The sequence below is a fragment of the Aulostomus chinensis genome, chromosome 16, assembly GCF_037954235.1.
Source record: "Aulostomus chinensis isolate RoL2024-O1b breed Wild chromosome 16, RoL_Achi_v1.0, whole genome shotgun sequence".
In the NCBI taxonomy this organism is placed as follows: Eukaryota; Metazoa; Chordata; class Actinopteri; order Syngnathiformes; family Aulostomidae; genus Aulostomus; species Aulostomus chinensis.
The window spans coordinates 5,572,584-5,594,477 of NC_141335.1; the positions used below are offsets into that span (position 1 = coordinate 5,572,584).

At 42.3% G+C, this 21,894-nt stretch overlaps 1 protein-coding gene across 16 annotated transcripts in view; it reads right to left on the bottom strand.

Moving 5' to 3' along the window:
- The window catches only part of anapc1 (anaphase promoting complex subunit 1), a 112,557-nt gene that overhangs the window by 53,423 nt on the left and 37,240 nt on the right, over positions 1-21,894 (bottom strand). For 14 of the 16 annotated variants that reach the window (XR_015109571.1, XR_015109564.1, XR_015109560.1 and 11 more), the window contains exon 53: positions 21,603-21,822. Coding sequence is in view for 1 of the 16 variants with exons in the window: in XM_086181103.1 (XP_086037229.1) it covers positions 21,686-21,822 (137 nt within the window). In the remaining 15 variants the exon portion in view is untranslated. Of the gene's footprint in view, positions 1-15,738; positions 21,823-21,894 lie in introns of those variants that run through there. The other 2 variants (XR_015109570.1, XM_086181103.1) reach the window with 2 other exon arrangements.

A 21,894-nucleotide genomic window follows, 5' to 3' on the forward strand; every position in this document is an offset into this window, starting at 1 on the left:
GACTGATTTGCTCAGAAATGTCTTTAGAACTTAGGCTTGGTTTATGATGAAGACTGCGAGTTTTCATTAAGTGGTGTTGCTATGATGTGGTGACCGATTTTGATCTTTTGCCATAGAACATTGCACCCTGCTGTAATTATCTTTGCACCAGGGAGGTATAAAGAAGGCAACAAGACTTCAAGATGATCCACAGTCACATCATCTCGCTGGCGTTTGCCAAGAGGAGGTTCTATCAGATGAGTTTGAACATTTCAGCTGTTGGGAGGGGTGTTGTTTTTATAATGTTACATAGAACCATGCTAGCTGATGCATCACTGCAACACCAGGAGAAGAAAAAGTTGTTTTCGCTAATACTTGTTTTTTCAGATATCTTAAAAAAAAAATACCTGCAGGTTCAGCTTGATCAGCACTTTCTGTGACTTCCTTAATCATAATCTCGCCTCAGCGAAAATAACCAGCAGAGCAGATGAGAGGCAGATAATCCAAAAAAAGAAATTAGTACATCATGTTTTTTTAGTCTTGTTCGATGACTCCTTTTATCAGTCAGACGTATAACAGTCCTGATTCTATCGACAGTGGGTTAGCACAGGTTTTTAGCACCAGGACCAACCTTAAATCATCCACCAATTCAAAAAAATTATGACACTTAACAATGCAAAGGGTGTCATAAGTGAGTTCTTTCCTCGTCTGGCTGAATTTCCTATCTGGACAAAATCATGGGAACTAGGAGCCAAGTCTGTAAATACACACATCCTCCTCTGCAGTTCCCACGCTGTTCCCCCACACACACAAACAGAACTGCTCACAGGCACAAAGCCAACTACAGACGTGTGTGAGATGGTCATTAATGTGAAGTCGCACAGACAGTGACAGACCATTGCACCAGACGCGCTACTGCAGTTCAGCCATATATAGAAACTTCCGTCATTCCAGGATAGGACAGTTCAGTTCTGCTGCATAGCACAAGGTATTAGTCTCCCCGTCAGAAGCTGCCCAGCGTACAATTTTAAACACAGCATCCTCAGAAATCTACTGAGTAACATGCTTTGTTATTCTGCTTTATTTTATCTTTAATTGCTACTAAATCCCAGTTGATAGGAATATTGTAAGTTTCAAAACTTGTACAGTTGGAAATTGACTTAATGGCGTTATGCGGAAAGTTTATGGACCACTGAGGTCCAAGGGACATACTTGTGATGTATCATGGCACAATTGGGTGCACTAAAATAACACTCCAACTAAATTCTGCTTCCCACAATTGCTATCTGTAAAAATAAAATGTGCCACTCCATACTGTATATTTGGCAATGTCTTGTGGGAAAGGATTCAAATTTTCATCTGTTGGTGAAACAGGCAGTAGAAGAGGAGTCAGGGAATCATCAGTTATTTCTTTCAAAACAGTGCCTTCCATCCTTCTCAGCAGATGAAAAGAAAACCACACAAAAGTGACGTAATTTAGATGTTACATGTTTCATAACCGGAGGGAAAAACTTAACAAGTATCATGCAACAACAGCCTTCAAAGAAAATGAAACAGAGGTTTGTTTGTTTTTTTTTAAATTAAGAACAAACACAGCCCTCCACTGTGTGACAGCTGTCACACCGATAAACTCACCAGATTGGTGCATCCATAAGTTCAGTCTCAGTTACTATCATCTATAAACTAGTAGTATGGAATCTAAATGTTTTAGTCATACGACCTTTCCAAACCAGTCAAACACTGCAGGTCTTTTTTCTAAATTTCTATAAATGTTCTCATATCCTGCCAAACAGACTCACCACAGAGAGAAAGTAAGACTTGCTAATAGAAGCTAGCTCAGCATTGTGCTCATTACAGGAGGAATGTGGGTAGTAAGAGTCCATATCTGAGTCATGGAGAACCATCACACGGAAGATCGGGTTGAATAATGCAGCAGACTATTTTTAGTGTGTTTGTGTGGGAATTCAACCTCCATCCCTCACGGTTGTAGCCGAGTTCCATGTACAAATATTTGCCGGCTACATTTATTCAAGTGGATTTAAGTCAATTGATAACGTGACGTAAAGTGCTAAATCCATTTAGCATGCATATTTATTCAGTATTATGGTTGTGTGGTGGTTTCTTGAAGACAAAGGAAAAAGTATCCTAAAATCAATTTTATTTTGCGCATTTTCTTTAGTCATTATTAAATTATTCAACCGAAAGGCGGATATACATCTTCTGCATCTCCTGAGGAGGTGATCTAGCTTGGTGTCTTATAAAGAAAAATAGCTCCCAAACACATAAAAACCAAAACGGATGCCTTGAAGTGTTTCATGACAGTCCAAAATACAATTGAGACTTGTAAAATAAATACAAGGAGACTGTTCCAAGGCACAGAGCAGATTTTTCCTCTTTAAAAATATGCCATATAATTACTTTTCCAACCAAGTCATTATATATATAGCTGGTTTGTGTTCTGCAGTTCCCCTGTGTCTGCCTGAATTACATCGGATCAGCCTTTTGACAGCAGTCCGGCAAGTCTGCAGCGTCTGAAACCAGAACCACAGATGTATCATGTGAGGACAAGATTTTTGGAACAAACTCTCTGTTGTTTTGGCTGTTGTGTTATATTCGCCGGCAGATACATCCAGTAAACGCGGACCTACTGTATGTGGCGTCTGTCATCACAATCTCCTTCCTGGTCACCTGACAAATGGGAGACACACTCTAAAGCTAATATTTGATGAGTAAAACCCTGATAGAATATTACTGTCAACTGCTTTATTACTGATTGACTCATCCTGAGCTGTAGCATAAAGCTAGCTTGTGCAACTCATCACACGCCGTATTAAACGGTATGGTTTTGTCCAGACATAGTAGGTTCTGGCGCAGACATTTAGGGAATTTGTTCAACAAAACAAAACAACATAAGTAAAAATGTGGCTAAGATGCCACTAAAAATGGCCTGAAAAGTGTTATTTTCAGAAAATGACGGCAACCTTTTGGATATAAACCATCGTCACTTCAGATTTGTGCCCTGGACAGACACTTTTTTGTGCAATCACAGTGACTTTGACCTTCGACCAGAAAAATCTTCATCCTCGAGTCCCATTGAACATTTGTTCCAAAAGAAGAAATTCCTTCAGAACGTTATATCGAGATGTCACATGAACAACAAGGGAACTGACAGACCTTGAAGCAAAACATGTCTGGGCTCATGACTGTTGCTTGCACAATCAAATAAGGGGGCTGAAACAGTGTGACAGTCATATTAAATCTCATCGGAATCATTTGGTGAGATGTTAAAACAGCTTATTGAGAACTGATGCCAACCTCACACCTAAATTGAAAGTCCCCTTCCAGTCAAAACTGCTTTCACACAGCTGGTGTTTTCCAGTTGTCTGTCCCGTTCCCGTTGGCATGATAGCTCAAAAACACTTTGAGGGACGTTTTTCAAATTTTGCACAAAATTCCACTGGAACTTGAGGATGATGGGAAATTTTGAGGATTTTGGTAGTCTAAGGCCAAGGTCAGTGTTTCCTTACATTGACATGATACATCTGGAAAACCTTGAGGGAATTTCTTAAGGTTTAGCACAAACCTCCACTGACAGGCACACATCGTGGAGGCATACAACAATAGGACTTTTCACTAATAGTCAGATAAAATGATCATGACGGTACTTTTCTCCCTGCACATTCTCTAAACAGACCTCCATGTTTAGCCCTAGATTTGCTCAAATGACAAAAAAAACATCAATATTTCAGCAGAGCAGTTTAATTTGTCTCATCCCCCATCAGTCCTTTCCATATCATCAGAACAACACATCTTGAGTCTCAATTACTGTATTTTCCGTGCTGCTGTTGACGTCTGATGAAACCGTTTTTACCATGGAAACACTCTTGAGCAGGAGGATTTTTCACATCTAGCTGGAATAGACCAGCACCCACGCACCCACCTACTTTCAGCTCCTTTGTCTATTATTAACATGTGCATGTGTGGACAATAGCAGGGTCTTTCTCTCATGTAGCCTTGGACCCCAGAAAGATGCTCCAAAAGGATATTTACCAACTGTGAGCCTTTAGGAGGATCTCCACAAAAAACTTGTCTTGCATTGCTTAGTTATTTGACGCCCTAAATGTCTGGTCCTCCTCCCCCCTCCTGGACTGATGGAGTCTGGACAGCCATGAGTCAGAGGGAGCAAAGGATCTGACTCACCTCTTCATCAGTCTAAACACTATTAGTTCCCACAGAGTCGCTATTGTGGCTCTGGTTAGCTCACTGAGACACATGGACACAGGGAAGTCTGTTTGGCGGTGGGGGTGGGGGGGCTAATGTGTTTGTCCCAGGCTCCCAGATTGGTGTGTGTGGTCTTGTGGGTTGATCTGAGTATGTCTGAGTGTGCGTGAAAAAAATGGAAAAATGTGTGTGTTCCCACCATGATTAATGTCTGAGAGAGACCACCAAGCTTGATAATGCAGGTGGGACGTCTTTGTCTCGGTTGTCAAGCAGTGACTCAGTCCCTCCAAAAAAGTCTCACTTTATTAATATTGATGACATCTGATGAAATATGATCTGATGAACTGGATCAGGAACCGATGATGCGCTCATTTATAAGATGAATGATCGACCAGACTGACCGAATCACTATTAAAAATGTGTGAACAATTGCTTACGTTTTAATTATGTGTTATTTTTTTTAGGTTATTTAGTTATTCCCCGACTTTGAAGTTGTGCATAATGTAATTTACAATAAGAACTGAAGCTTCCATCCGTCTCACTGAGTCAGCAAAGGCAGCTAATCTCTGACGTTGAAGAGAACAATGGCATTTGTATTATAATCATTTTAATTGGTGGTGCAGTGGTCAGCACTGTGGCCTCACAGCAAGAAGGTTCCGGGTTCGAGTCCCGGCTCGTGCACAGGATCTTTCTGTGTGGAGTCTGCATGTTCTCCCTGTGCCTGCATGGGTTCTCTCTGGTACTCCGGCTTCCTCCCGTCCAAACATGCAGTTGGGGACGAGGCTGATTGATACTCTAAACTGACCATTGGTATGAATGTGAGTGTGAATGGTTGTCTGTTTCGATGTGTTGGCCCTGTGATGGACTGGCGACCCGTCCGGGGTGAACCCCACCTCTCGCCCGTAGCCTCTGGGACAGGCTCCAGCCCCCCCGCGACCCTTAATAGGAATAAGCGGAAGAAGATGGATGGATAATTTTAATTGCAAGTTTCATTTTCACTCATCTTGTGTCCTTCACTTCATACCTTAACTACAATAACAGACATTCACATTTCGAGCTCAGTAAGACAATAATGAATCATAAAATGTTCCAGCCAGTGTTGATACATCAGTCTAGTCTAAACCAAAAGGAAAAAAAACAAAATTCAGACGATGGAAAATCACATGGAAACGCAAGCTGCATTTTCACCTCTGGTCTCTCTATGACCTCATCATTTGCTGATAATTGCATTATTTACTTCACTGTTTCTGTCCACTGCTTTAGCCACAACATCTTTCATAAACTTTTGAAGTACGAACACGAGCTGATATTGCACTATGTCAGTTTCACGCCAAACAAGACAGATCTAAACATAGAATCTTCTTAACCACAGGGCACAGGATAATCGACTCTGCGGCCGTCTATCCATATGCATCTACTTTTTACCACAATGAGTCAGAATATGTTGCACAGCATTTACATTTACTCAGCCAACGCAGCTTTTAACGAACATTAACAGCTCATATGAAAGTATAGACTGAATTATACTGCTTTTAAAACGTTTTGTGGATGCCTTTTGCCATTAAAATTATATCAATATACATTGCATTTTGTTTTTAAGCTACTTTTAAGTCTTCTGTAGTTGAAACACAGACGTATTCTGAGTGGAGTGCACCTTTAAGCCATGGAGGTCTTGCCTCTATCCCATTACTACTGGAAAACTGAAGACTGCGGTTAAATCAGTATTCATGAATCATTACCAAGACACACACACACACACACACACACACACACACAAAATACCAGGATGAATACACTTATCATCCCTCTATAGTACGTGAAGTTAGTCTGATTCTTGTTCTTATTACCCTGAAATATGTAGGGACCAAGACACGCTCTAAAATGTCTACAATGGCATGCACACACAGACACACTAATGCCTCGCACACGCTGCCTCATACGTCACCAGCTGTGTGTCTCACTTTGCTGATCTACTGTGTGAACCGAACCCTGACTGCTTCTCACCGCACTCTTTCATTGTTGTCTTCAGATACAAGGATCAATACTGCCAGCTGACACGATCAACAAATCAATAGCTCCCATTCCCATGGGGGCGGGGCTTCACTGTTCACTCTGGAACTCCAGGGGCTTGAATGAATCCATCTGATGATGTGCTGGAGGGCAGAAACACAATTCCAACCCTCAGTGGGAGCCAGGTTTGTGATGAAGTGGGAAACACTGCCCACTTGTGGCAACTGTGAGATGTCACACCAAGACAGCAGGGTTGGTTTGACTATAGTGACGGCATTGATTTGAGAACAGGCTTAAGGGCTTTTAGCCAAAATAGTTGATAAAAAATATGAAAAGAGTACATAGATATTTGATAAGTATATTGTGTGTAACAGCACTGAAACAGAGAAGAAGAAACTGTCCTTGAACGACCAATGAAGGGACACAGTCAAACATAGTGTGTAGTTCAGATGAAATACTACATCATTAAAGTAAAAATATGGATGATATGGTAAAAGAATGAAAAATTTACATTGCAACATGTTGGTCCATGTCCCTTTTTTGGTAAATATTTATATTATCTACGCTAATTAAATTAATTCTGTTTCACTGAGCTGTAAAATGAAATTAAATGATGAAAATGTAAAAAAATAAATAAAATAAATACAACCTCCAAAAATACTTTTTTTCAAGTGTTTCCAGCATGGAGTAAGGAAAGAGACCCCCCCCCCCCCCCCAACCACCACCACCATTTAATGCTACCTATTGCTGGTAAATCCTGCAACATGAAACCAATTTATCATTTTACTTGTTTAAATACGAAGCAGCCATTACAGTGAAGCAGGATGAAGAAGCAGACGTGGAGCCCCACACTCTATGTCTCTGCTCCACCAGTAAGTGGCACTGTAACTCTGTGTTTAGCAGAGGATGAGGCGTGCTATTCATCCAAAAACGCATAGTTACTTCCCTGGAATGCATGAGATACATTGCGTATAATGATATTTCTGCAGGGTTGAAATTCACGTATCCTGTGTTTAATCTGTGGCATCGCAACACTTGACAGCATCTGTGGTAGAACATACAATTTACACCAAGCCTCTGGTGAAATTACCCATTTAATCCAGTACTTGAAAATCTAATCTGTGCTTTGAAATGAGATGGAAAGAGTTTATTTTGGAGGTTTACCTCACAGTAGATAGTCATTATTAATCCAAGCAAAAGTATATTTATACTTCTTTTCCCGCCTGTGGGGGATTTTAAATTAAAATGTCTATAACTAAATAACATGCAGACTCAAAATGACACAGCTGCTCTCTCAAGCCCTCTTCAAATTTAAAAGTGACTCTGCTGCTCAACTTTCATCTGTATTTTTAGTAACAAATGAATAATGAAAACTGTGTGATCAGGTGGTGTAAAGCCACAAGATGCAGCAAACAGTCACGCTCACGTTTATCTGTACTCACAGGAAGTTCCCCTGTCAGCTCGGCGTAATGACAAGCAGTATGTAAATGCATGTGAGACAAAAAAAAAAAAAAAAAAAAAACAACAACTATTGAGCATGCAAAGATAAATGATTGATGGGTGAACAGTTTCAGGCCCCGCCACCACCACTTCCTCTGTAGTGAAGAAACTGGGTGCAGGTCTTTACTGGAAACCAGTAGCTCTGACTAAAACCTCCACAGTAATAGAGTACAATGCACGGGCAACAGCCGTTACTGTTAAAAAGAACTGTCTCATGCTCGTCATCCTGCCGGCTATTGCTAGCATCTTTGAAACCAGTTCTTTTGACTGTAAACTAGTGTGGTCGTGAACAAAACCTGCCCAGATAACGGTACTGAGGGTGTGAGTCAGGTGTTGTTGCTGCAGATCCGACAAGAAGGATTTATCAGCAATGCAATCAAGCCGTTTCAAAGTTCAGGTGCTGATAACGGACATGGGACTGAGCTGAACATTCCTGGAGGTCTAACTGCTGTGGCTCCTGGAGTTCTGGGAAGCAGCAAAAACAACTCTGAAACTTTGGAGAAATGCACAGCGGTCAAGACTAAAGAGAACTTTATTTTCATCAACTGCAACAATGCACCACCAGCCACAGCGCAAGAAGCCGATGTCGAAGTATACTGAAGTGTCAAACTCTGACCAAGGCCAATAGCCGTCTCTACTGAGTAATCTGGAAATGAAATTATCTGGAAACATTTAAAAGAATGCAAGAGATATGCCAGATATTTGTAATCAGTTCAGCTATGATTCCAAATGACAACGTGTGCCAAATATGAACCAACAGCCTCGAGGCTGAACAGAGAGGGTGTTGAATATTAGCCGGAAATGGCGTTTTGAAGAACATCATGATGTCCCACTGAGGGTGAACTGGATATAAAAAAAGGTCACCACTTAATTCTTTCACATTTCTGAGAAAGTTGGTCACAATTCACGTGCAATTTCTTGACTTTCGACCCCCCCCCCCCCCAAAAGTGTTCTTTGATTTTTGAAGGGCAAAAAAATGTTACGCATTTGCATGAGTGTTTGTGTCAACTTTGCCCACTTACATTTCTGAGGTATTGCATTCGAGGGACACAAGGACATAAAACCTTCAAGCTCTGTAGTTGCCAAGCAGATTTTAAACCTCCCCATTATATTTCCTCACCCAGGTTTGCACAAAAAAAAAATGTAAGGGGTTGTAAATAAACCTCTAGGGAGGTTACGTCCACATATCTCTCATGTCCTCTTCCTGTTCCCACTAAAAACTAAAAGTCTTTGTATTTTTATTCTTACAGCTTGGACAAAGTTAATTTTTATCTGGAATTTTTTTTTTCAAAACACTGAATCAACATCTGCGTTCCATGTTAGGGAATCTAGAAATGCGGGACCAGTGTCTTTTACATCTTAGTTATATGGATGCCAGACCCTCCCCACAGTGCAGCACACTGGTAACATAGTAGCAGGCGTCAGTGGTCAAACCACCACCCACGCAAATGTCCTGACAGCCATCAACTTATCATGTTTGGAATGTACAATAAAAATCTCAGTGAGATAAGAAAGGAATGTTTCTGTGAACCCATTACACTTTCACTTTACATACAGAAATACGAGTGAAAGGTTACATCAACAGTTTATCACACACGCTACACCCACTCATACAGCATACACACTCAAATAACCACACCAGTACACCAGCTAGATGCTTGAATCTTCCTGTGATGATGTGGGGGGAAAAAAAGGGTCCTTAAAAACTTTGAGGTTTCCTTGTTTCAGCTTGAGTAGTCGGATCTTGTTCCTTTGCAGCTTCGGGCAGCAGGCCAGACGTTCTCTAAACTAACACCTCATTGGCTCATCTGAAAGACGCAACAAAACGATTGCTCGCGCCGCTGCAAACAACATGCTACTAGAGGTTCCTGAAAAGTTGAGGTTTAAGCCTGACAGAGACGTTATGTAAGACTCAAAATTGACAGAACAGGAAGTGTAGCGGTTCCTTAATTGCGAGTGTCAACTTCGTGATGCATATGCTGGACAATTGATTAGCCCTGGATCAGGGGCTAATTTCACATGTGAGACATCATCATGGAACCCTTAAGAGATGGCTGCACAGATGTCAGTAGCCTGTTAGCTCACTCATAGCCTGTTAGCTCACTCATAGCCTGTTAGCTTGTTAGCACCACATACTGTCCCAAATCCGCTCACAGAGGACTACATAAGACATAAGTCAACTTCCAGTGTATGGTGAGGAGTTCTGGACTCTGTATGTGGAAACGCAGTGTCACTGAGGACACCATGGCAGTATTCTGGGCATCTCCAGAGGATCCGATTGACTACAATCTTTTAGCTTTAATCATTTGCAAGTAGAGCTGATGATTTTATGCTGGTAGTCACTACCTTATCTGTTTTAATGTCTGATGTTTCTTGAATTTAGCGTTTCCCGTACTCCCTCATCTATTTATAGAATAGTTTGAGAGACCCGGTCACATTTGTGTGTTTGGTATGGAGCCAGAACGGGGAAATATTAGCCCAGAAGAAAGACAGGATGTGTTGCTATTATTAAAACTTCAGATGGTTACAATATCTCAAATACAGTACATCACAACATTATATGAATACTCAAGGGGAAGTCCGGTGAAATCCACCATCTCTGTCATTGTAATAGTAAGGGCTGGACAGTGGACGCCATGATTCACAGCGAGGGTGAGGAGACTGGAGGTAATTTCCGTATGTGTTCGTGTGTTTGATGTAAAAGCTGCCGCTCCTAATTTGTTTTTATGGCTGCACAAATAGCCCCGGGGTTTACTTTCATTTGAATGAGCCATCGTTGGTTTGCATCTCACTTTGCAAAAGAAAGAGCAGCGGTGGCCTCTAAGGGCGCTTGCATGCTCGGGGAAGTGACGCCACCTGGTTTCTGCAGAGCAGTCCAAGCCCACAGTTTCTAATTCTAAAAGCTCTTCTGCAATTAACGGACTACACGCTCACTGTTGAGGATGTTTCCCCTTTTTGTTTGGCTTCCATGTTCAGACGGTTGAAGGTTGGAGCTGCTGGGTAAAGATAGATGAACTCCTTGTAGCAGGCAGGATAACAGGCACCACTGATATTCATGTGCCCCTCAGATGATTCTTACTCACTCTGACGAGTCCCCTCTGTAGGCCCATAATCAGCTCAAAAATGGACATTTAGTTATTATTTTGGTTAATAAGCAAATACATGCAAAACTTTGTATCCAGTTCTAAATAGCAAATATTACCACGCTAACACCTTTATTGTTGCTATGCAGTGTCTGCAATAGCCAAGAGAGCCTGAAGAGTTTGATCGCCCCCTGGTGGGCCGTTTGGCTGCAGGTCATAAATACCCCAAAGATTCAGATTCAGATCCAGAAAACTTTATCTATTCCCGTGGGGAGCAATTAAGGACGCTTGCAAGGGGGCTGTTGCACTAACTGTGGTGGCTTAAAGTGTAAAGACGGTGTTCTGCTGCTCAACTTTGCGATCACCACAGATGGTAGTTAACTCGGAGGATACACCGGGAAATTTATGATTTAGTGGAGAAATCAGATTCCTGCCCGAGGAGCCAGAGCTTCCTGTGTCTTCATTCTCACGATCCCCTTCTTTTTGTTTCTTGGCAGATGGTAAACCAGCCTAAAGCTGCATTACCACCACATAATGTGGCTTGTAATGAGGCATTTTGGTTCTCTTGGACTTTTTTCTAAATAAAAACAAACTCTACAAAGTAGGAAATGCTCCAAATTAGCAGTCCGATGAGAACTACAGACATGAAAGCAGCCCAAGTCTGAAAATATCAAGATCCAAAGATGAGGTTGGTGTTTGGTTGGTTGCAGTTCCTGTAAGCGGATGAAGGCGTCTACTCTTCTTACAAACTTGCCTACTTTTGGGCTTGACTCTGGCAATGCATCATTAATTCATATCACATCATTAGCTGACATTTCAATGTGGTTTATTGCTCATTAGTCAGATCAAATCTGGTTCCTCGACCTCAACCTGGACACGAAGTCCTCACCTCTCTCGGCTTCCACCACTTGGATCTCCATGACAAAATGTCTTGTGTACATTTTGCTTAAAGAGGAAACAAGCTAGAGCGCAGCTCATAACCAGATCCTGCTTCGACTTTATGTCATTGACTTGCCGCACGGCCGAATACCACAGTAACCCTGGAGACGGCGTTCTTTACAGTGGTCATGGCTACAACTCATCCAGGGCTGTTGTCTGCAAATTTTCACCAAACTTAGTGGGAGTCATTACAACTTGGGGTGGATTAGTTTAACACTGCCAGATTTAAAGAAAAAAAAAGGGGTTTCTTTAAACTGGTTTTGGCTGAGTTTGTGACCCTCTAGTTTCACGTTATCTTTAATTTTCTGCCAGTGACACCATGATGAAGCGCACACGTGGCTCGCTGAACATTTAGTCTTGCTGCGGATGCAAACTGATGCAAATTCTAAGAGGAAGTTTGAGCTGCTTAGGTCACCTTGGAAGCAGAATGGGGAAATGACTGAGCTGCAGTCTGTAACAACACACGCAGAACACAATACGTGATGTCAAAGAACAATCCTCTTTAAATAAAGGTTGTATAAATAAAACCAGCGCACGAACTACCTCCTATTGTCTCTGATTGTCTCACACACACACACACACACACATACAAAATCATATCTGGGTTGACTTCTCAGTCCTCAGCCACATGAAAGGAGGAAACAGGGAAACCCCACGTCACTCATTATGAAACTCACTCAGACACGACGCCACCATGCATCCACAGCTTTTCTTCAAATGAGGCCAGACAGTGGAGGGAAGGATTGCTGCTGGCTAAAGGATGGTCGGCCATATAAAAACGGAAGACGTTCCATTTCTGCAGTCTTTCAAGTTCTACACATGAGGAAGCAGGACCGAAAAAAGTGAAAGTTGCACATCTACACCAGGGTGTGTCATTATAAGCGAATGGCGGACCTATTTGAAATATTCATCTCTGTGTGGTGATGCATTCAAGTACAGCTGAGAATGAGACTGATGCAACAAATAAATACCTGGGCTCAACCCCATCAGTTTAATCCACAACTTGCAACCACATTCCACGGTTTTCATCTGCAGATAGAACAGCCGTAGCGCTCATCAGACAGTAATGGAGACTGTGACGTGTTGAAAGCTCTGAAAGACACCTAGTAAGTGAACCTTGACTTCCACAAGTTTCTCTTCAGCTCAAACTGCTTCTTCAAAAGGTCAAGAATGAACTTTTAAAACCAGGCTTGCAGCTAAACCCCCCCCCCCCCCCCCGCGATGAAACGTAAGAACTGGGTGACACCAAAAGTCACCTGAGAGTTTTTACGGGTTTGATTTTAATTTCTTAGCTCAGTCATGGATTTCTTTTAACTGGCAAACATTATTTCTTTGATTGCGTACAACTTTTTTTTTCTTTTTTTTGCATTGCACGTATACAGAAAGCCTCTGGCCACATGAGGCCATTCATCTCAGAGTGGAAGAAATCCCTTTTAGTCTCGCTAACACTACTTAGCAACGCACCTCGAGGTCCATTCAGTTCCGCAGCTTTTGAACACGTCCTCTTCCTCAAAGGTTTGCCTTGACGTTTGGTGAAAACGGACAAACCAATCATTCGGAATGAATCTTTTTAGTGTTCGATACGCACAGGGTCAGCCTGTCAAACATAAGGACGTGAATTGGACTTTCCCGCTCGACTCAAAACTGCACCCGCCCACTCGCTGTGGGTTAAAGCTGAGTATCAGCGACCATGAACAGGTTCAGGCGGTGCCGAGCGAGCGGGACAGCCAATGAACGAGCGAGGGGCAGATTGAGTCAGAATTTGACTCGCACCAATATGGCAGGCTTCACTGAATGAAATGTGAATGAAACCACAAAGATCAAAAAAAAAGAAGACTGATGAATAGTTGTAGTACGCGGTACGCCTGTGTCTGTAATACCAAACTGAGCTACACAACATACCAGCGAACAGGTGGGATGCAGAAGGGACGCTTTAATAGGAGTTTTTACCCATTATTGGACAAACTGGTAACATTTTAGGAAAGTATCAACACTCCAAGGGCCTTAAAGCTTCCACATGCGTCAACTCCTCTCACCACTAGTTTGGAATGTTTTAGATCTACCGTACATTTCCATCTCATCAAGGACACTATGGCAACATCCCTGAGGTGAATCTGCAGTTTCAAAACAAACCCTGAACTGAGGAATGTGTGACATGATAAAAAAAAAAAAAAAACCTTCAGCGCAGCGACAAAATGGGACCTTCAGGCCACTTTGCTCTCTTCAACTATTTGATGTTTGTGCAGGAAACTGAAGAATGTCCCAAATGCATATTTACTGTTCAACTAGTTTGGTTGTCTTGTGACTACTGTCACGATGAAGTAGTTTCTAAGGTAGAATTTCATATGTTTTCCCAGGTTTTGGGCAATTTTATTAAGATGAGTGTCTCTCTCTCTCTCTCTCTCTCTCTCTCTCTCTCTCTCTCTCTCTCTCTCTCTCTCTCTCTCTCTCTTAAACCAGGACTTCCTGACAGCTCTTGAACGCAGCATTTTCTCCGAGAACTTTACAAAAAAAAAAATTTTTTTTTTGACGTGACGCCCATCTGCATTCTGGTGGTAAGTCTTTCCAGCAGGCGACGCACCGAGCTGAACCTCACACCGTGATACGGATCAGTCTCCGGGGGAGATCAGAGAAGTTCACGCGGGTCACACCGGTAGTTTTCTGCGGGTGAATGATGAGACGTCCTGCGTGCAGCTCAGCTGACGCTTTATGGTGCGTTCACGGTTAAAATATCAGAGGGAACAGGGTGCAGTCAAGTGAAAGAACGCTGTTTGGTCACTTCATTGAAAAAAAGGTTTGGTTTTTTGTAAAAAAAAAAAAGAAAAAAAAGAAAAAAAGAAAAGAGCAAAGGGAAGAGGAAGACCGGGTTACTATCTGTGTTTGACACCGCATACTTCCTCCTTATCTGCAAAAACCGCCCATTACGCAAGTTAATGCGCGGCCCTAAATCCCTGAGCCGCTTTTCACACTAGATAGTCTGTCTTTTTTTAGTATCTTTTTTGATCAAACAAAAAAAGAAGAAGAAAAAACAATTAAATGCACCTCTGAAGTTGCACAGGTTGAAACTCACTGAGTGTAAACGTGTATGCGCGCTTCCTGACGTGGATCATGAAAATCGCTCAGCTGTCAAGAGAATTTCTCTGTAGTCTTTAATTCATAAAAAAGAGAGAGAGAGAATGACTTACCCAACATCCCCGGTGGTTTTGGCTCACACTTTGCACGTCTTTTGATTTCAAGCTTTGTAAACTCTGCCAACATTTGCGAGGCACGCATGTGCTCCAAGTCGGCTTGGCACATTTTTCTTACAGTGCCAAACTTTGGCAACTGCTGAATAAACAAATATAAAAAAAAACAAAAAACAAAAATAAAACAGCAGCTTCTGGAGACACGCACTGACCTTTTTTTTGCTGCTTTCTCTTCCCTCACTAACTTTCTTAATTGCTGCACCAGTTTTTCTTTGCAGCTCGTCCATTCATTATGAGGAGGCTGCACCTCCTGCACTCTGATACATATTCGTATTTCTGGTAACACCCACCTCCTGCCAGTCCTTCCTCCTCATGAATGGAGCTCTCAGGCTTTCACAACATCTCACGCACTGACTCAGGGACACAATGTCCACACTGATTGACTGAACAATCGGTGACAGTGCCAACACACCTGTTACTGGACAATGGAAGCAGTTTGTGTGACAGGAAAACTCTGGACCAGGGGGTCGGTTAAATCCAGGAAGAGTGGTGACTACTAAAAAGGCTAATTCTGCTACTTTAGGTATCTTGGGTGTTGAAACGCCCTCAAGCATTTACTCATCTCTACTAAAATGTCATTCATTTCAAGTCAAGTCAACAACCTGTTACCGACGACGACCTCCAGCCATCGGTTCTTCATGTTCTCGTACACATCGACTATTTCAAATTATGGAACAATTCATCTTAACGCCACAAAAACAGCTTTTAAGCCACACCTTTTTTAAAAGCATTTTTTTATTCCACTAAGTCGCACAAAGAATATGAATCTCTTTTTTTCAAGCCCAACAACATTAAGTTGCATATGACACAACACAACAAATGCAGAGTAAATACAAATCAATCTTGTACGAATGCATTCAGAGTCAAGTGTTCAGTGAACAGAAAGCCATGTATTTGATATTTTCATTCATATTTTCAGCGAACACCGTGATGCTGAGGCAAAAAAAACTACTTAGCACAGCACCGTTTGAACATACGTAGTAATTTGTGAACCAGCTTTAATAGGAAAGCGGGCAACAGCCAAGAGGGAAGCTTTCGTCTTCCTGGTCACCAGAATAAAACATGAGCACAGTGAGATTCTGTCCTGCTCAAACGCACGCGCGCAGGGACGTGTGTGACGACCAGAGAGGAACTGTTCAGTCCGCTGCTCAGCATCCTCAAGAGGTGTTCTCGCTCACACTTCACCAGGATGGTGTCAAGGGTGTCTGCAATTGGACTCTCAATTCTTCAATTTGACCAAAAAAAAAAAAAAAGAAAAAAAATAGTGAGCTGCACTCTGCAATACCACAAAAGTCCTCAGTGTGATTCTCTATGAAAGCGCGGGGAAACGGATGTTGCAGAGGAGAGGGAAGTAGAGGTGTGATAGCATGGTTTTAGATGAAGCGACTGCTCATTTACATTCACTGGAGTTTGTAATGTGAGGAAGTGGGTTCCTGGGAGATTCACAAGATCGGTAACCAACACATTTTAGTTGACTCTGCATCCCATATTGTTGTCTTTTGGAAAAACAAAACTCAACATTAAAAGAACATGAAATGCCAGCAGCAGACAGACTGACAAATAAAAAAAAATTTAAAAAAAAGACTCCTGTAAATGTTGAGAATGCTGGCTGAGTTCCCATAAGGTACTGAACAAATATCAAATAAAAGCCCAGTCCATAATCCCTTTAAAGTTCTAAAGGTTCTCTTATTGAATCATATTAGTACATAATAAGCTTTGGCTCCTCGGTGGTCCAGTCGGCTGTCAGATCCGCCCTTCAAACGGTCCTAGTCGGTTAAGTGGCCGTAGTGTGTGAGGACGTGAGAAGGCACCAGTGTGAGGGTGTGTTCATGGCTTATTGTGGCAGCAAACATGAGACAACTCTGTTTTTCCCACACCATCCTCCCACAGTCAGGTCTGTTTCCTAGCACATGCCTCAGCAGTCTGGGACAAATCTACATTCTTTCAGGGCTCTTAAATCTGACCCAGAACAAGTTACAATGAATCCGAGAGAGAGAGACAGAGAGACAGAGAGAGAAGCAAACTGCGTGTTGTAAAAGAACTTTTAGAACGCGGCTTCAGACGTGTCTCCGCTCTAAGTAGTTCTTTTTCTTCCTCTGCAGCAGTTACTGGAACACGCCGTGGCCTCACGACATCGGGGATACAAGTTGAGGAAAGAAAACAAGCTCTTTCGTCGGCCTTCAGAGGAGACACCCTGACTAGTGAGAAGCACAAGACTTTGATCGTGTTAAAGACACACCTCCACCTCCAGAGGCTGTCCCAGTTCCTGTTGACCTTCGAATCTCTGTGTTAATGTCATGTGACATTTCTCGAAAATGTTATAAAGACACGTGGACTAGAGAAGGCATGTTTCCAGGAAACCAGGCTGATATTATCACTCAGCACAAACACACAGCAAACACATTTAAGGCCTGTTTGTCTTGTAAATGATACCAGAGGGTCAGTCCAGCGAGATGCTGCGTGGGTGGCACGTTGGCACAAGGAGCCGGTGAAGGGTGAGTTAAGACGGCCGGTGAGATTTGGTGGTCTTAGCTATTACAAGAAAACAGTCACCAAGTCAAACATTCTGAACTTTCCCTTTAAAGTTATCCACATTTACACCGGCCGACGCAGCCTCCAGGTGATTAAAAGGAACGAATGCAACCTGATTATCATTTTTAATCCCGTTCTTAATAAAGATTTTCATGCATATGTTGATGCGGATTTGAGTCAGCGTCTTCTAAAATGCATAAAAAAAAAACCATTTTTCAAAGATTTTCATCACGCGTCACCAAACTTGTTTGGCGCGTCAGATGTAAGAGGTGCGCCACGCCACAGCGTCTTAAGAACTCCACGCTCCTTTCAGAAAACACATATTTTTATAACCTGTCATCCGGCGTTAAAACGTAACCAGGTGTGCATTCGTTCTCTGCACACACCTGCAACATGATGTCATCATTTCAGCACTATTTTGATCCATTAATCCCAATTAAACCACAGCAAAATCTGAGTTGGAATGCGGTTGCGAGAGACTGCAGCGGCAGCAGTTATCCTGTACTCGGTGTGTTCGTGGGCCTTGAGAATTTGCAGGGGGAATATTTCAATAATATGTTGCCTGCTTGTGATTTGGCAGATTTGGTAGAGAGCTGGCAGGAGACGGGAGCGGTAATAGCATCCACAAACAATCAGACAAAATAAAACATCTGCGGAGAAAGGAGGTCAGATATGATTTTTTTTTTTAAATCACCACAGAAACACCAGCAACAATAACCATCATCGCATTTTCACTCCTAATTGCGTGACATCACCCTTTTTCCCGAGCGAGTCATCGAGGAGGCAGACTGAGATTTTAAGGCTCTTGAAATTCCAGAATCCTTACAGACGCTCTGCAGAAAAGGTGATTCATTACTGAGCTGTCGCGTATGACAGTGACGGCAAGTACAAGGGGTCGAGAGCCTCACTGTGATGGGAAATAAGGCAGCAGGATTTTTTTTTTTTTTTTAAAGGGCCAAATAATGGTCTCAGTTATCCACCTCAGCAACTGCATGCTGATAACAGCTAGGAAACATGTCACCGTCTTCTACTAGGAATAAAAACGCAAGCTGGTGTTGGTCTGACAGTGTCCTTTCACCTAGAAAACAGTATCAGAGTCATGTTTGGAGGGTATTTTGGGGGACTTTTCAGGGATAAAATCTAAATAAAAAAAAAAAAAAAACGCTTCAAAGAAGTCTCCACAGTTCTGAAGGAAGCACAACGCTGCTTCAGTGTGGGCGGCCCAGCAATTCAGTGTTCAACAGATGCTCCAGATCCTGTGTTTTATCCACCCAAACCGCCAGAATTAGGTGGTATGAGGAAGAGCGCAGATGTACGACCGATAGAAAAGATGCTCCTCGGTTCATGTTATAACCTGCTTTGCTGCAGCAACAGAAATGGTTGCCATTTTTAGGCAGGTGAGTTTTTTTTTTTAACTTTCAGTTCGTAGATGAGATATATATATATATATATATGTATAAAAAAAAAAGAAAGATGAACACCAATCAAGTAGAGAGTTTGATGTGAGTGGCAGTCACTGCTCTGTGTGTTGCGGCTCTATAAGGAGGGTGCGGACTGCTTGTTTGTTTGCATGTTTTCCATTTGCTCTGGAATGTTCTCAGAGCTGTTTGTTCGCAGTGATCCGAGACAATGAAGTGAACACACACTTCATGTCCTTCCACACACACTGACTGCATGACACTCTTGATTTTTGGAGGTCAAAACTCAAATGACTTTCGGGGTCTTTGAAGGCTCGACCGGTGAATTCAGGTGACCCCAGCACAGACGGAGGCTCATTTAGGAATGCTGAATAGCACATTTTCCATTTCCTGAGTATCTGCTGACTCTTTTTTTCCTTTTAAAGCAAGTAAGCGGTTAATAAAGAATTCTACTCAAACTGTGAAGTGGACAGGCTGCTCTCTAAAAGAAGAAATACTGTACGTAGGCCAGAACAGGGACTCAGCTTCTTTTTAACTTTTCCACGCCGAATGTAGCCGCATTTTTTGACTGGTCAGCACCACAGGAACTTTCAAAATGAAAACTTAAAGTGCAGTGTACCAAAGATTATGGAGTATTTAAGCAGTAACAGCAATTCAAATTTTATTGTCTGTCAATGTGGGCGGCACGACATAAGAAAACCAGCTCTGCAATGTGCCTGTTCTCGTGATCTTGACTTCGGATCACCAGCTTTTTCTATTCATCTCAAATGGATGTTTGTGACAAATTTGTTGAAATTCCCTCTTGGTGCTCCAGATATATTACTTTATATCACACACACACACACACACACACACACACACACACACACACACACACACACACAAAACCCCTGAAAACATAGCGCCTGGGGCCTCTATAAACTTAAAAACCCATCTAGCCTCACAGTGAAAGTGAGTTTAGCTTTTACATGAAAGTTTATGCTGATGGGTTGGGGTGAAGGGGTGAATCATGTATCCATATACCTCACATATCCAGTGATTTTGGCCAGTATCAGATGAATGCTTCCATAATCTTTGCTTCGGTTTCATTTCAATCATTTGTGTTTTACATGAACCCAAGAAAACGATTTTGCATTTCAGATAAATTGAGACATTTTTGCTGCATTCAAGAGCCAACAGGGAAATCCCCAATTTCCTGAGTTTCAGAGCTGGTGGTTAAACATTCATTGTGTCAGAAAACCATCAGGTGACATGTGAACTACAAATGATTACAAAACCATGACTGTTTCTCTGTTTAATGTGACAACTGACATCTAGTATTGCCTTGCTGATGGTCTCTTCCAGCTCTGCAGCTCTCATCCGGTGGTGAACATCTTTCAAGCATATTTATCACCACGTAAGCATCCTTGGTGTGTGACTATGTCCTGGGTATCCAAGAACAGAAAGAAAAAATCCTCTTCCACCAGCAGAGTATGATTTGCCCCTTATAATTATTATAATTTCCAGTTTTTTGGAGGGGGATTTGGTTATTTGCCATTATTATTCTACACTTCTTTCTTAATCCCATAGAGAAGACGGTTAAACTGCCTGTAAAATGGTTATTACCATACGTCAGCTGTGAGACTGATGTAGCACACGTCCACGTTGAGCCCCGCCTCCCACCTAAACCTGTATAGCTCATAGATAATGAATGCTCTGCAAAGGGTCTGAACACCATGAAAGGCTGGCAGCTGGACTAGAAGCCACTGGGGATGACCAAAGGAGTTTAAAGACATAATCAGGTTTATTAAACACATGAAATTTTTGGACTCAAAGACAAATGAAGTCAGCTTTGTCCTACTGAGTGCAAAGTTTTGAAGACATTTTTTGGTCACAAAAATAGTGAAAGACGTGAAAGACAAAGCCTGTCTTCTTTCCAGAAGAAAGCCACAGAGCGGTTTGATCTTGTATGACTCCATTTAAAAGACCTTCATGGTGTCGGCAGGGACGTAACGGCCAACTAAACATCTATGCTAACATGAGCTGCCTGAGTCGAACAGGAAGCTATCACGACACTAAATGAACCACAGGAATCATGAAGGCTGCAGGGGCTTTGCTGTTTTATTTTCTTGATCTCACACAGAGGGCTGAGCTCAAGAGAGCCGCCCCCCTAGCTAGCAGGGATACTGGTGCATCTCTGAACTGACCGGCCCTCTCTGTCCTGCCAGTGTGGAGAGGTGAGAAGCAGCTGGACCGCTGGGTAAATGGTAAATATGGTAAGTGGTACCCAAGTATGGTAAATGTTACCCATCAGAACTTAGAACAGTCCCCATTCTGGGTTTACTGTACCACCAAATGGCACATGAACACAACATCACTGCAGCCAATTCGTTAAGCTGAATTAAAAAAACAAACAAAAACAAACTAAATACAAATACAAATATATTACAAAAACTGTTATTTCATATTCGAGTGGCAGAGAAGGAAACAAAGTCTGTATTTTCCAAGTTTTTCTTCTCGGAGGCGGAGCAGCCAGGCTACAGTGATTTTACGGTCACGTATTTTCCCACATCACTCTCACACACACACACACACACACACACACACACACACACACACACACACACACACACACACACACACACACACACACACACACACAAAAAGGTATTATAGGTAGAAATGAGCCATCCTACCCGTGTTTGCAGTGGAAACATAAGGCTATGAACTGCATCTATGAGTGATAACTCTCCAGTTGGCAAGTGCTGAGCCTTTAGGATCAATATGCCTGCAGAGGGAAACCTGGCAGCATCTGTGGTCCAGAACCAAGCAGGACAGGAACCAGTCTCAACAGGTCTCTGAGAGGGATGCCCAACTGGCTGCTACATGACAATAAATCCCCAAGCGAAGAGCAGCCTGTGCGGAGAGAGGATGAAACTTTACAGAGCTGGATGGAAAACAGTCAAAGGTTACCGTCACGACTGGAGA